General features: G+C 39.0%; 1 protein-coding gene across 3 annotated transcripts in view; it reads left to right on the top strand.

Moving 5' to 3' along the window:
- The window catches only part of PDE1C (phosphodiesterase 1C), a gene marked incomplete at both ends in the record, with an annotated part of 503,660 nt that overhangs the window by 403,104 nt on the left and 84,282 nt on the right, over window positions 1-16,274 (top strand). For all 3 annotated transcript variants that reach the window (XM_080701934.1, XM_080701935.1, XM_080701936.1), the window contains 2 exons: window positions 12,499-12,599; window positions 14,996-15,124. In XM_080701934.1, coding sequence (XP_080558060.1) covers window positions 12,499-12,599; window positions 14,996-15,124 — 230 coding nt within the window. The remainder of the gene's footprint in view (window positions 1-12,498; window positions 12,600-14,995; window positions 15,125-16,274) is intronic.

The raw sequence follows: 16,274 nt of genomic DNA on the forward strand, positions 1-16,274 counted from the left end.
TTCGAAGACAAGATTTTTGCATTGATAAATGGTGTAAAATATTCTAAGTGCTTTGATAAAAAATATTAAGCATGCTTGTAAAGAAAGCTCAATCATAAGAAATTGTTTTCACTTAAACATTACAGGATTTCCCAAAAATAGTATCATTTTTTAGTTTTTATTGTAAAGCTAGTTTCTTAAAAAATGTTATTTATAAAGATATTCTTTTAAGTTGCAGAAACACTTCAGAGACCTTATTTAGCTGAAACAGGATTTTTGCTAGAAACTTAGACCACATGTCATACTTAACAATAGTTCCACGAAAGTATGACATAGAATAGAGCTGCTTATGTAAGTGTTGCTGTTGTGCATTTTTGTGAATGTCTGAACTAATTCAATATGATATTTTAAAAAGTTGGGAAACTAGAGCCAGGCATGGTGGTGCACACTTGTAATCCCAGTGCTTGAGAGGCTGAGACAGGAGGGTCACAGGTTTGTATCCAGCCTCAGCTACTTAGTGAGGCCCTGTGCAAATTAGTGAGACCTTGTTTCAAAATAAATAATAAAAATTAGAACTGGGGATGCAGCTTTGAGGTAGAATGCCCCTGGGTTCTATCCTCAGTACTGGGGGAAAAAAGTTGAAAATATTGAGATGATATCCTTTAGAAAATAAGCTACAAATTATCAGATAAAGTAAAAGAATCCCTCTGCCCTCGCAGGGTCTGAGCTATCCTGTAAACTGGATATTAATAAGCATCACAAAAAATTTACATTCTTGACAATTTAAAAAATGTGTAATTACCTGTACACAATCTTAAAACTAATAATGAAACTATAAAAATAAGACAAAGGTCACAAAATACTGGTTAAATAAATGGAGAAATACACAGTGTCTTAAATATAAAACCTTGGTATTATATAGATGTAATTCCTCCTCAAACTAACTTAGAAATTCAGAGATATACCAATAAAAATTCCATTAGAATTGAACATGAAACACAATAATCTGATTTGGAAATTTATGTAAAATAGATATTATACAACTTAAAAAGGACAATTTTGAAAATAATAGGGAGGATATTTTTGCTCTACTAATACTTCAATATCTACAAAGTTAAAGTAGTAAGATATATAGCATTTATGAAAAATATACAAATGGATCTTTTCAGTTTAAGAAAATGCATCCGAATATTTATTGAACACTTACTTAGTATGTGCTAGGTGTTTTTTAATAGGATACTACAGATATTTGTGGGTATTTATGTCACCTCAAAATTTATATGTTGTTTCCTAACACCAAGATGATGGTGTCAGAAGTGGGATTATTAATAGGTGATTAGGTCATAAGGGTGGAGCTCACATGAATGGGATTAATGTCCTTAAGAGACACCATGGTGTGCCCTTTTTTCTGCCATGTGAAGATTCAAGTGAGAAGATGCTTTTTATGAATCAGAAAATGGGCTTTTCACAAGACATCAGATCATATGGCTGCTGATCTTGGGCTTTCCCGCCTCCATAGCTGGGAGGAAAACGTCTCTGTTATTTACAGGTCACCCCATCTATGACATTCAGTTATACAGACTGAATAAATAAGGCATAGGATGAGGTTACATCCATGCTCTTATAGAATATACATTTCAGTAGGAGGTCACAGATAGGAGGGTCCAATAAAATAAACAAGAAAATGCCACTGATACTCTACAGAGAATTAAAATATGGACCACACAGGGAAAGCTGGGCACTGGATTAGCTAGTCAAGAAAGACCTCTCTCCAGAGGTAAGAGTTAAGCTGAGATAGTCGTGATTTTCAGCTATAGCCATGCTGAGAGCTAAAGAAGAATGTGCCAGCACAGTGAGTTCATGGCTTGGCACAGAAGCCCTACTAAAAGGATAACTTGGCTGCATCCACAGAGCAGATATAAGCAAGCATGGAGGGCACTGTATGGAAGGGGAAGAGAGGGCAAGATGAGGTGGGAGAAGGCAAAAGCCTGACATGTCTGGGCCTGTGGTCCTGGGTAACATGCTCCAATTTTATTCTTTTTGTTGTTGTTTTGTCTTGTTTCATACTGGGATTGAACCCAGAGGTATTATACCTCTGGGCTATGTTCCCATACCTATTTTATTTTTATTTTGAAAGAGGGTCTTGCTCAGCTGCTGAGATTAGCCTCCAACTTTTGATCCTCCTATCTCAGCCTCCCAAGTAGTGGGATTACACGCATGATCCACCATGCCCAACAAGTTCCCAGTTTATTCTAAGTGCAGTGGGAAGCCACCAACTACTGTCAGACAGGGGAGCGATGTGAACTGATACAAACTAGGGAAGGATTACTGTGGAGGACAGATTCTGAGGCAGCCTGCTAGAAGAATATGGCAGCAGAAGAGTGACGGGAGGCGGTAGTTTAGACTAAGAAATGCCGGAATGGAGAGAGAAAAATTCTGACTTCGGTATAGACTTAAAGGGACCAGATGGCAGCTGGAAATGAGAACTTAAAGGGAGAAATTGATAGTTCAGCTTATATTTTTGATTAAGGTCGAAAAGGGAACCTGGTGGTAAAGTAAGATTGGGGGGAAATAATCAAGATTTCTCGTTTAAACAATGAGGAGTTTAAGATCTCTAGTAGACATCTGTGTGGAGATTTCAAGTAGGAAAAAGACTAACGGGCTCTAGAGTTCTGCGAGAGGTCAGGGACTGATAGGTACCAGGTAGTCATGGGCATACTGATAGCATATGGAGGAATGGAACCAGACAAGGTTATGTGAAGAGAGACTGTGAAGAAACTGAAGTAGATCTGGAGCACCCCAGAGTTTAAGGTAAAGACAAATACTTGGAACCATCAGTAATAACTAAAGATGAATGACCAATGACCTTGCTATAAAAACCAAGAGAGCTTGGGGTCCTGGAAGCCAAGGAAAGAGAGTGGAGGACCCTGCGGGACAGCCACGCATCCGAAAGAGGATAGAGAAATTACCACTGGCCTTGGAAACATGGAACCCATTGTTGACCTTCACAAGGGCATTCCCAGTGGTTTAACGACAGTGGACCATTCCCGACAGTGTAATTAAGAAAGAATTACAGATGACATTATAGAGATATTAGTTCAAAAATTATTTGGAAAAAAATTTGGAAAAGTTGTTTATTTGGAAAACATATAATACTTTTGTTCTTTAAAAGTTGCCAAAAATCTGACAAATGATTCAAATATATTACTATAAAAATTTGATCATAGTAGGAGAAAAAAAATGAAAATGTTTATAGTCTTAGGAAAGGAAATTCTTTCTGAAGTAAACTTAAAATCACAAGTGTTACAACAAAATGCTGATTATATAAGTGAATTGAAATTTATTTATTTATTTATTTATTTTTATTTTATTTTTTTATTTTTATTTTTTTATTGGTGCATTATATTCATACAACTTATTGGGGTAAAAAAAAATTTAAAGCTTCTGTAGGACAAAAAACATCTTAAACTAATAAACTAAGCACCTGGGAAAAGTTTATCAAGAGCAAAGATTATGATCAAGATTATATGAATAAATCAATGAAATAACTCAATTTCAGTAGAAAAATGACAAAGGTTATGAACAGGAATTAACACAGATGTAATATGATTAATCAATATATGAAAAGATTCACAACTTGCCAATATCCAAGAATATGTGGACTTAATCATGATACCAGTTTTTTGTTGGTGGTGTTATCCTCTTGTCTCAGCTCTCGAATATTGTGATTACAGGCATGGGCTACTGTGCTTGGCTGTGATACCAGTTTTATTCATTGTATATGGACATGTTTGATAGTATTAACTGTTGGTAGAGATTTAGATCAGGGTTTCTCAACCTCAGCACTGTTGACATTTTGGTCAGATAATGGTTCTGTTGTGGAGATGTTACATTCGTTGCAGGATAGTTATCCCTATTCCTTACCTTTACCTACTTGATGCCAGTAGCACACTACCCTTCTCTCTAATGGAGATAACCAAAATGTTTCCAGACCTTGCCAAATAAACCTGGGGCAGAGATGGGAGAAATTGTCCAAGCTCAGAGCCACCAACTTAGAGGAAATTATATTTTGTTGTATTTCTCGTGCTGGTTACTTTTGTGTAGATATTTAAGAAAATTTTCTTTCAGCTGGCATAGTGTCCCTTACCTGTAATCCTAGCTCTTGAGAGGCTGAAATAGGAGGATAGAAGGTTGGAAGCCAGCCTGACCAACTTAGTGAGACCCTCAGTGACTTAGTGAGGACCTGTTTCAAAATTAAAATATAAAAATAAGAATGGCTTGGGATGTAGCCCAGAGGTAGAATGCCCTTGGTTCAATTCCCAATACCAAAAGAAAATGCTCATTGATTCCATTCAGAACTCATTGGCCAAGACAGATCACAGAATCCCTCTAACCCACAAAGGGTCCAGAAAGTCAAAACCTACCATGTGCTTAAAAAGAAACAAGCCAAAATTTTTATTGTATTATTTCCTTGAATATTTCTTCCTTTTTCTCTTTTGCCGGCTTCTAAGATGTTCGATGGACTTGCTTCCATCTTCATATTCCTTAGCCTCTCAGTTTTTCATCTTTCCGACTTTTAATTTTGCCTTCTGAGAGATGTCCTCTGTTTTGCAGGTCACCAACTTGTTTTTTGGCTTTGTTCTTTAGCCATTCGATCTGTTCTTAAAAATATTTTTGCTTAGCATCTTTCTCTTAAATTTCAAGAACTCTTTTTTGTTGTTGTTCTTAAATTGCTCTGTTCTCTTAGTAGCCTTAGATCTTTATGAATATACTGATATATCTTAAAAATTTTCTTAAAAATAGAATAATCCCAGCCTGGCGTGGTGGCACACGCTTGTAATCCCAGCATTGGGGAGGCTGAGACCAGAGGATTGCGGTTCACGGACAGCCTCAGCTACTTAGTGAGGCCCTCGGCAACTCAGTGAGACCCGGTTTCAAAATAAAGAATAAAAAATAGGGCAAGGGCTGTAGCTCGAAGGTTGAATGCCAGTGGGTTTCATCCTCAGACCCCCCCCCAAAAAAAAACCCATAGAATAATCCCTATTAGCTCGTAGGAAAGATGCTCATTTGTTTAAATGAATCTTCCTCTTATATTATTAGTTTTTCTTGAGATGTCTATTATCTTTGATTGTTGGAGAATGTTGAACTAAAGCGCCCTCTGCATTTGTTTGCTCTGTGCAAAGACACCTCCTCCAGGGCTGTGTGGGAGTCCTCACCATTATGTGACTTCTTCTCAGCCACCTTCCCACTTCTTTCAGCATGGGACTTTGACCTTTTGCTTCTATCGCTGTACATCCGGGTAGGAAGATAAAGGAGAAGACAAAGCACAAGAAGTAAAGATCACATAAATCTACCCATATCTAAAGAGCTGACCTTAAATCCAATCCAGCAACTTTTATTTACATTTAATTGTTCGGCATCGAGTCACATGACCACTGCAACTAAGAGAAGCTGGGCACGTTGCTATCTCAAGCAAAATAAAAGATAGAGTTAGGCAAAGAGAAAACTGGAACAGCCAGTAGTGGTTGCCTCTGCAGGAAAAGATACCCATATTTAAAGAGGCAATTGTCTTTCACAGACATTTCCAATTGTCCTGCTGTAAAGTAGCTCTTCTGGGCTGGGTTCTGCCTCCCCTAAAACCATACATTAAATCTGAATCCCTAGTACATCAGCATGGAGTGTATTTAAGAGATGGCCTTTAAAAAGACATCCCCAAAACAAGGTCAGGCAGTGGGCCTAATCCAGTATTGCTGGGGTCCTTCTAAGAGGAGACGAGGATGCAGACAACTGAATGCAGAGGATAGACCCTGTGAGGACACAGCCGTTCGAAGGCAAAGAGAGAGGCGTCAGGAGAAACCAACCCTGCTGCCATCTTTTATTTGTACTTCCTATAGCAAAAGTGTGAGAAAATAAATTTTCTGCTGATTAATCTGTGATATTTTGTTTTAGCAGCCCCAGCAATTAATACCAGTAGCAGAGCCAGGATTTAGCACCAGATCTAACTTCTAAGGCCATGCGTTTAAATATTTGGCCATGATTTGTATGTCATGGCAAAAATAAATAAATTAATTAATTAATAGATAAATAAATAAATACATGAATAAATAAATAAGAGCTCCTTATGCCTCAGAATCCTCATGTGTACTTACTTGAAGGTATTTGTGGTACAGATCAAAATGGGGGAAAAATACACTTCTGAGATAATTTGTTCAACATTTATTTAGTCCCTATTACGCACTACATAATACAATGGGAATAAGAAGGTGAATCATACACAGCTTCTTCAGCTCTCAAAAAAAAATTATGCTAACGCAAGTTATCATTAGCATAAATGCTGTATCATAGCAGCCAGTGATCGTGATGTTCTACGTACTGTTCTTAAATGAGCTCATTTGCCATTTGCCACTGAATTTTCATTATCCATCCGGGCCATATTCAGAATAATTCTTAAATATAGAAACTACTTCCCACACACTCTCTCTTGGAAACGCAGCCCAAAACAAACTTCTTTCATGGTAAGCTTGCAGAAACAGTGGGGGGCATTCTGATGAATGGAGAACATACTGTGACTGTAACCTTCCATTACTCACTGAAAAAGAAATAACTCTTTAAGTCATTTCAGTTTTGTAAATTATGAGACACACAGAAAATCAAACATCCCATTGATAAAGTGATGGATGCCCAAGCTTCAAGACAACAGTATTATGCATTCTATTTTTTTCCTAATTGAACCCAAGGGCATTTATCCTCTGAGTTACACCCCCAGCCCTTTTTTGTGTGAAACAGAGTCCTATTAGGTGGCTGAAATCTTACTAAATTGCTAAGCCTGTTCTTGAATTCACAATCTCCTGCCTCAGCCCCCCTAGCACTAGGATTACAGGTGTGGGCCATCAAGTATTACACATTTGAATCTGTTTGTTATTTATTATTAACATAAGTGTCTAGAAGATGCTTGAATCCTTTTCAGAATTATTTTGCTCATTTTTAAGAGAAAAGCCTTGTACACAATCAGATTGAATAGTTGTTATTGACTGAATAGATAGTAACCAGACTCTAAGCTGAGTCTGCTTTCCATTTAGGTCAAAAGACTTCACACTCTAGACCTGTCCATTGGCCATGACGTTGCTTCAGTCAAGCAAAGTGTCATGAATATTCTCTTTGCTTACATTTTCTTTCAGAAGAGAGAAGTTGTATATCTTGTTTTGATCACACATGGCGTTTATAAGGGGATCACTAAAGGTATTAAAATGAAAACCTCATTGAATAGTGCTAAAAAATTTTATAGGCAGAAATTTGCCCCAAATGTCTTCTGTCCTTTGGTATCACATTTGCTAATGTGTTGCATTCAGTGGTAGAAGAGAATTCAGAAGGACTTTACAACTTAAGCTTACCAATCGGCCTTCAGTGGGGAGATTGTCCTGGGCCTTCTAGGTGGGCCCCAAGGCATCACACAAATTGCCAACGTCAAAGAGGTAGGACAGAAGTCAGAGAGATTCCAAGTGTGATCAGACATCAGCCAACCATTTTTAGCTCGGAGATGGGAGGAGGGGACACTTGGAAAACATGAAAAGAAAATGAAGTCTTCCCATGCCCTCAAACTCCTGGAAACATAATTTCCCCCCAGATCTTCCCCAAAGAAATGCAGTGCTGCCTATACCTTGATTTTAGCCTCCCAGGATCCTGTCCAGAAAACCCAGACATGCTGTGTGGTATTTGTGACCTATGTAGAGCTGTGAGCCAACAAGTGAGAAGTATTCTTTGAACTTCTAAATTTATAGTGATTTTTAATGTAGCAATAGAAAACTAATATAGGAGTAAAAACATTACTTAAAAAAACCTCCATCTTTCACATTTCAAAGTCACCGCTTACTGATAATGTCTACTCAACAGTGGGACATTACCCATATCTTCTTCCTTCAGGTTTCCTCTGGCCTGTTACCTCCATCTTTCCACATCTTCCCTCATGTTCTATACACGCACACATAGCTTGCCTTTCTGAGCCACACACATGGCAGAATTCAGAGCCCATCATTGCTAGTTATCAACACATGCCTGTCAATGACTCAGCTGTGACACTCATATTTTATAGGTAAGACAACACTGTTAGGATCTATGACTTGTTTCTTGTCACAGTTTGATAATTCTGGAATACACCACCATTGGGACTTAAATTTCTGGCTTCTTAAAGGATGTCATAAAACCTACTGCATTCACAGCAATTATTTGGAAAAGGCAAAGAAATCTGGACCATCCTCAACTCTAAAGTTTTATTTCCATAAAAATAGCTTCTCCCACCTTTTCTGTTCCTGTTAATGATGCCAGCTAATACCACCCAAGCTGCTTTGAGCAACTCTGGCCAAGAGTGCTGAGGTCATACTCAATTCATTGTGTTCTCCATAACCACTAATTCTGTCTGTCCCCCATTACACTACAAATTCATTTAATCAGTACGTTCTATGGATTCTAGCCATGCTTTTATACATTGTACAGGAACTTTCCGATCCCCCAGTACTGGTGCTTCTGCGTTTTTCTCTGCTCTTGAAGTGGTATGCTGCTGCATGTGAACTTTATTGCCTGTCTAAGCTAGTTTGTAGTTCTCACTCACTCTAGCTTCTCACCCCTGACACCATCAGGCCCTGATCACCCCCGGCCCCCACTCTGATCAGAGTCATTTCTTATTCAAAGTGAAGAAGCTTCTCTGCAAATGTCCACCTCCATTTCTTGCTCTCTCCAGGCTTAATGTCCATCTTAAGTGTGTCTACTCTGTGAAACTCTTTTCCTCCGACTCCTTCCTTCCTCCCTAGACTTCTTTTCTTATTCTCCAAACCAGCATAACTGATTCTAAGCACACACACGCTGATTATCTTAAAGCTTGATGGTAAATGAGCTTTAAAGGGTGTGGATTTGTTTCTTGTTGTATGCTGGCCCAAAAATGTGTTGGTTGGGGTTTGTTAAAAGTAATCTACACCTAAGACAGGGTTGCTTAGTGTGATTTGGTAAGGATGAAGTGTCACTGATACTTATAATGTGGGCAGTATAATTATATAGTTAATGTAGAGGCTTTCTGCTGGCTGGCTAATGTTCTGTGACTCAGATTTGCTTGATGTTACACTGCCTCCCATTCATAATCTTGTTTTAAAGAATGAAATTAACTTTGCATGAGCTTAGAATAAGAGACAGATGTGAGGGAGTAGGTAGAAGGGTCCAGGGAAAGATGGGTGGAGACAGAATCCTGGGGAAGGAAACAGAGACAGTACAGGAGAATAGTGAAAGGGAATGGGGGGTTGGAAAAGGAAAAGAAGGGAAGTTATTACTGAGTTTAAATAATACTACGCCAGCGTATGAAGGTATTATTGCCAATTTCACTAACATGTAGAGAGGAAGGACACGGGATGGGATGCGTAATTAATGCACCATGAGCTGCGCGTATGTGTTTTTATAACTCAGTGAACCTCATTAGAATGTGTAATTGCAACGCACCAATAAAAAAATATATGAAAAAAAGACATTGCTAAAATGGAAAATATATCTGTGATAAGTATGAACAATATAGAGAAAAATGTGCAAGGTAAAATTACACTTATGTAACTTTCTGCAAATTGAATGGATGAATACATGAACAATGACCCAAAGTGAATATGACTAGATTATAACTGAGAATTCTGAAGTCGCACGCTAAGCTTCTCGCATGGCCGGCCGTGGGGCTTTGGGTGAGTCCTGAGCACCCCTGTCTCCAGTGTTTTCCTTTGTTAAGTAGGGGTAACAGCAGCATGGCAGCTCCTTTTCTGATGTTGTGAGACTTGTATGAGTTTCTACATTAAAACACCCTTGGGCCTGTCACACGGGACCCCCTGGGGAGGAGGCACTTTCTGCCTACTCAGTGGGTTTTGCAGATTCTATTTTCTTGCAGTGTTTCCTCGTCTCTTTCCCACCTCACTTCGTTGACGTCCATCACAGCCTGTTTCTTCTGTACACCTTCCTCTTTCTTGTGCCTCCGTGTGTATTTTCGAGATGTACTACTGAGCACGCCAAAAAGTTTCCTGACATTTATGCTGAATTTTGTCAGAAACAATTTTAATAGTAATTTCCTTTACCTTGAAATATCTTACATTTATTCTTTTCCTTATTATGAAGTGTCTCTTTATAGGTTTATGTGGTTGTTTATTTATTTTTACCTTACCCATCTTCAAAAAAGACAGTGATTTTCCAGGAGGCTTTTCTTAGATAAGGCCCACAATTAATAGCTGTTTCATAGGAAGGGTGAAAGAGGGGAATCATAAAAAACACGCACAACCATTTTTAAGTCATTTTGCGTTAAATTTTAACATTAGCATATATTTTATACATTTATTTTTAGTTCAGACCTTGGGCTGTTTCCTGGGTTCTGCTGATTTCAGCATTCATTTTTCTCTTCAGGCAGCCTTCTCAGATCTCAGGTCCCTGCCTTCACTTGTGAAATGGAAACTTAAAGATGCTCACGAAGAAAACCGAAGGCAGAATATCTCTACATCTTTGTACTTGTTTCCTCTGGTTTCACGGTTGTCACATGCATTTTGAAAGCCGTTCTTTTAAGAACTGTCTAAAGCATTGAATTTGGAGTCTGGAGAAATAACTCCATTTTTGTGTTCATATTCTATTGGTTCATGTCACATTTAATTATATATTATAATAACAAGTACTACTTGTCAAAACAGGGCTTGGGATAACCATACTGAATCTCGTGAGCATCAGTTCAGCTGGTAATGAAAGTGAGCAGAGGGACCCAGGGTGGGCGGCCTGGGCATCATGAGTGTTCTGTTGTATGGGCCTTGGGAAGTGAGGTTACAGAGAGGATGGGAAGCATCACTGAACACAAAGAGTCCATTAAAAAGGAAAACAGTTAATGGAATTTTCAACATGGCAGTGGTTTGCAAACTCCAGGGTATGTCAGAATTATATGGATAGCTTTGGTAAACACAGATTACTGGGCCACAATTTAGAGTTTCTGACCCAGTGGGATTGGATGAAGCCAAAGTATTTGCTTACATTTCTGGTAAGCTCTCATGTGATGCTAACACTGCTGGTCTATAGAATATGCTTGGCAAACCCTGAACCACAGCCAACATTAATGATATGGATGGGGACAGGTCCCTTTGAACATCAGGGTGTACAGGGCAGAAGGCCATGCGTCTCTATGCACCTCATGGTACATATGCCTCCCATAATCAGATGTTAGGTTTTCCAGTGCTATTGTGCTGAAATTTTAAATCTTTTTTTCAGTGTATATGTGTATGTGTGTACTCAGGATCGAGCCCAGAGTCTTTCTACCTCTGAACTATACTCCTGGTCCTTTTTCTTTTTCTTTCTTTTTTTTTGTTTTTAGTTTTTTGTTTTTGAAAGTTTTTCTAGGTTACTGGGAGTCTCAACAAGTTGCTGAAACTGGTCTTGAATCTGCAATTCTACTGTCTCAGCCTCCCAAGTACTAGGATTACGGGTATAATCTTAATCTTGCGTGTGTGTGTGTGTGTGTGTGTGTGTGTGTGTGTGTTTCAAAATGATATAACCTCTGTGCGTGTGTCACTTGGTGTGTTCCCTTCTGCCTCTTGCTCAGTCCCCATTCCTCCCTCCCTGTACATGCTAGTGAAATTGGTAGTGATATCTTGATCTGTGAACATTGTATTATTTGAACTCTTTTCTTTATCAGATCTTCTTTTCGCCTCCCACACTTGTCTCCCCCAAACCCTTACCACTTCTCTACTGTTTATCTAAAGTACCCTATGTTCCCTATTTTCTCTCTAGCTTTTATATATGAGCGAAAACACACGGCCCTTGACTTCCCAAGTCTCGCTGGTCTCACTGAACGTACTATTCTTTAGTTCATTCATTTTCCTGAAAATGGCATACTTTAGTTCTTCTTTATGGCTGAATAAAGCTCCATTGTGTGTATATGCCACATTTTCTTAACCTTTTCATCTGTTGATGGACACCTAGTGTGGTTCCTAGGTTGGCTACTGTGAGTCATGCTGCTAAAATGTATACACGTATCACTACAGTATTCTGACTTTAATTCTTTTGGAAAAGTGCAGAGGAGTGGTCTAGCTAGATGATATGGTGGTTCCATTCTCGGTCTTTGGGGAACCCCTACATTGATCTCCATAGTGGTTGTACTAATTTATAATTCTACCAACAGTGTATGAGTTTCTTTTCCCCACACTCTTGCCAGCACTTATATTGTTTGTATTTTTTTATAATTGCCATTCCTTTAAAGTTCTTCATTGTCATGGTCTTTTAGTTTTCTTGAAAAAGATAAAAGTCCTAGTTGGTGCGTTCAACCTTATCTGCTGTTTTCAAATCACAAGTCCTGAGAAATTTCTTCACGGGGGAGAAAAACCCTACTTCTGTGTATCAGAAACCTTGCATTGAGTGAAAGCTTACAGCTGTAGGGTGGAGAGGGAGCAGTGTGAGTGTGCTGTTAGCGCACTGAAGACTTAGTCTGAGAAAAAGATAGATGATCTGATTGCTCTGTAATCTCCCTTTCAGAACTGGCTGACGGAGCTGGAGATCTTCGCTATAATCTTCTCAGCTGCCATCCATGACTACGAACACACCGGAACCACCAACAATTTCCACATTCAGACTCGGTGAGGGCTTTTGAATGCTTGCAGGAAACAGCAGGAGGGGCAGGGGCAGAGCTCTAGAAGTCCGAGAGGTGTTTGCCACATTTCCTTGGCATGGTTGCTCTATTTTGGATTTCTAAAAGACAAGCTTATAAACCAAAAGTCATTCTGGTCCGCTTCCATCAAGACTCGGGGTTTAAGAAGCCATCTGCTCTTAATACTCATACTTTATTCAGATCTAACATGGAAACTCTTTTTTCCCTATTGTAATACCTGCTCTTTGTTTATTCATGAATGTTCTATACATACTCTGCCTGTTTCTAATAGGTGGTGGGACAGATTGCACAGAGGCCCAGAGCCATGCAAACTAAATCAGTATGAATAGATGATGATTGGAAGGTTTCTGTTGACACCTACAGCAATGTGGCCTTCTACCCTGAATCTCAGGGTTCTCTGAGATGTAAACCTCACTCTGTCTGATTGCATCTCTGTGTCAGTCAGTGCCTGCCCTGCTCCTGGCACAGGGACGGGGACCTGGGTGGTCTCCTGTAGGTTCCCTTCACCAAGGCAGCCTGTGCATCCTTCCCTATGAGGCACAGGTAAACATAAGCCTGTGCCAGGGATAATAAATATGGGTCAACTTGGCCTACTCTGAACCGACAAATCTGCAACAGACATCCTTAATTGGTTTTGGTGTATTTCTTTTCCAAGCTGTAGATTGAGCCTTAGTATTTCTCTTCGCACAGGATTCCAGGCAAATAGTACCATCAGTTATCATTTCCACTTAGAGTGAAATCCTGTTCCTTTATCCATCCTCGCCCAGTCTTTAAACTTGCTTTCTCTTAAGCAAATTATATGGAACTGGACAGATTTGCAGCTTTTTTTTATGAGAACCAAAAAGAAGGTCAGATTTTGGTAAGGCAATGAGAAAGGATATAATGGGGTTGAGGAGAGGAGACAGTTGACTACCAAATAGTACTTGATGATTTTCACTTGAGAAAGCAGGTGTCTATTCCAGATAGGTTTGTTCATTAAATCAGGCTACACGTATTTAATGAATTGAGCACTTGATTATGAGATATACACAAAGAAGACAATATTGTCTGAACTCTGTTCAGCAGGGGAAGGCCAACACAATGGGAGCAGATAAGGGACTAAAAAGCTGTTGCCTGAGTTCTTACCTCCTGTCTCCTCAAACAGAGTGATCTCAGCTGCTGGGAAGCGGCCTTTTGTGGTTCTCTGCCAAGATATTTAAATACAGAGAACTTCACAGAATAGCGCTAGTCAATGTGCTTCTGTGGACAGAGACCACGGTGAACAGCACCTGCTCAGGGAAGGGCATCCAAGTCCATGTGATCCTTGTTCAACAAATCAGTAACCAGAAACTCTATCCTTTTGATGTAGAACATGATGTTAATACTAGCACTTTTCTTTCTTTTTTTTTTCTTTTTTTTGTGGTAGTAGGGATTGAACCCAGGGCCATTCTATCTATGAGCTGTACTACAGCCCATTTTTATTTTTCATGTGACAGGGTTTCACCAAGTCGCTGAGAATCTCGCTTTTATGCTGAGGCTGGCTTCTAACCTGTGTTCTTCCTGTATCGGCCTCCCAAGTACTAGGATTTGGGGCATGTGCCACTACTCCCTGCTATGCTTTTAAGATGCTTTGGGCCAAAGGCAGGTGGAAGTTATCTCAGAGGCACCAATCCTCCTTGCTATCAGATGATCTCATCTCCATCCCAGCCCTGCCTCTCGGCCAATGAGAGACTAAGAAGCCACTTAGCACCTTTAGACTCAGCTGCCTTGATAATTATGAACACTAGCTCCAGTAATCTAAGTTTTCATTGACGATACTAAAATAATATGCATCTCTGTGTCTGGTGAGAGTTATAAAATGGTCCTTGACAAATTGACACTGTCATAGAATCTTTTTATTACTTATTCTCAATTATCCATGTGTGGTTTTTGCATGCAAACCTTTTAAGCTCAAGCCAGTACCAGAGGAAGTTTGCAGACGGCACCCAACTGCTGGTGTGTGTTCAGAGAATTGTAACTGAAATAAATAAGTGCATTCACAGAATTAAATATAAATAAAAAATTAAAGTGGACTTGACATTGCCCACATATTTAGAAACCACTGCTGTCACTAGTACAGTTAATTGATATCTGGATATAAAACAGTTTTCAGAGAGTTTTTAGGCTGGATATATACTTCACATGTCTATATTGATAGTATAGTCATCTACCTGCATTTATTTATAATTTGTAGTTTTGGTTTGAGTTTTCGGTTCATAGAAAGGGCATGAGGCAAAGATCATTTCTAAACATTGGGAAGATTACCAGTACATTCTAGGCTGTGAGTTCCCTGAAGAAATCTCAACTTTTGATGTTGTAAATAATTTTGTGCATCTGTTTGTTCAGGTCTGACCCCGCAATTCTGTACAACGATAGATCCGTGCTGGAGAATCACCATTTGAGTGCAGCCTATCGCCTCCTGCAGGAGGATGAGGAGATGAACATTTTGATCAACCTCTCAAAAGATGACTGGAGGTAGGGATGAGATAAGAGGGTCGGGGAAGCCAGGGAAGGAAATGTGAAGATAGATGAATGATGTGCTTTTGAAGAAATAATACCCTAGTTAGATCTTTTGTTCTTTTTTTCCTCTCCTCTCTCTTTGTGTATGTGTTTCTCATTTTTTTCTATCTTTTTTTGGTCAGAAATAGAATATTCAAATGTTCATAAATAAGCCAGGTATGGTGGCACAAGCCTGTAATCCTAGTACTTGGGAGGCTAAGGCAGGAGGATTTTAGGTTTGAGGACAGCCTCAGAAAATAGTGAGAGTCTCATCAACCCAGTGAGACCCTGTTTCAAAATAAAAATTAAAAAAAAAATTGAGCTGGGGATGTAGCTCAGAGGTAGAATGGTACTGGGGAGAATGTTCATAAATAAAGACTATAAAATGTTATTCTTCAGCCCCAACTATTTTGCATTGCCATCTTGACATTGCTTTTCTGCTAATGAACTGGGAAATCTAACCAGTTTATGTCAAATATTTCATTATCCTAACAATTCTTGAGAAAGAAAAATTGGAAATCCTCTTCCCACAGTGTTCAGTTGAGGGTATATTGGAAACATGTGTTGATACCTTAAAAAGCCTGTGCTGCTTATAGTTGGTCTTCTTCAATCTGAACTGCATTATTTAACATTTGTGAAAAATACTTTATATTTAATTAGGACTTATTAAAATATTTTGAAATTTTCTAAGAAAATTATTTTTTACTCATAAAAATCCCATATACTTAATTCTACTTCCTAAACGACTCTGTGTGACTTTGGATCTAGGCACGTCTGGGCTAAAATATAAGTTGGATTGCTTACTAGCTGTATGACATTGGGGAAGTGACTCAGATAGTATTTATATTTTAATTAAAGGACCAACTGCTTATGCAATTTGTACGCTTGTAATCGCCATTTTGTAAGGATTCAGAGAGAGAAGCCATTCAGTAAACATGGACAGTAAATCTGAGAAATTGATGTTTCAGTAAAAGTTGCTAAGAGTTTTCATGTAGCATTAGGATGGTAAATTACAGGGGATTGTTTGGCTGATACTGTATTGGGATAAGCTCACCTCACCCATCACCTGAAAAGCGCAGAACACTATAGTTAGTAAATATGCATTGTCAGGGGAAAAGGAACGCTT

The sequence above is a fragment of the Muscardinus avellanarius genome (genome assembly GCF_963383645.1).
Source record: "Muscardinus avellanarius genome assembly, chromosome: 9".
NCBI classification, from domain to species: Eukaryota; Metazoa; Chordata; class Mammalia; order Rodentia; family Gliridae; genus Muscardinus; species Muscardinus avellanarius.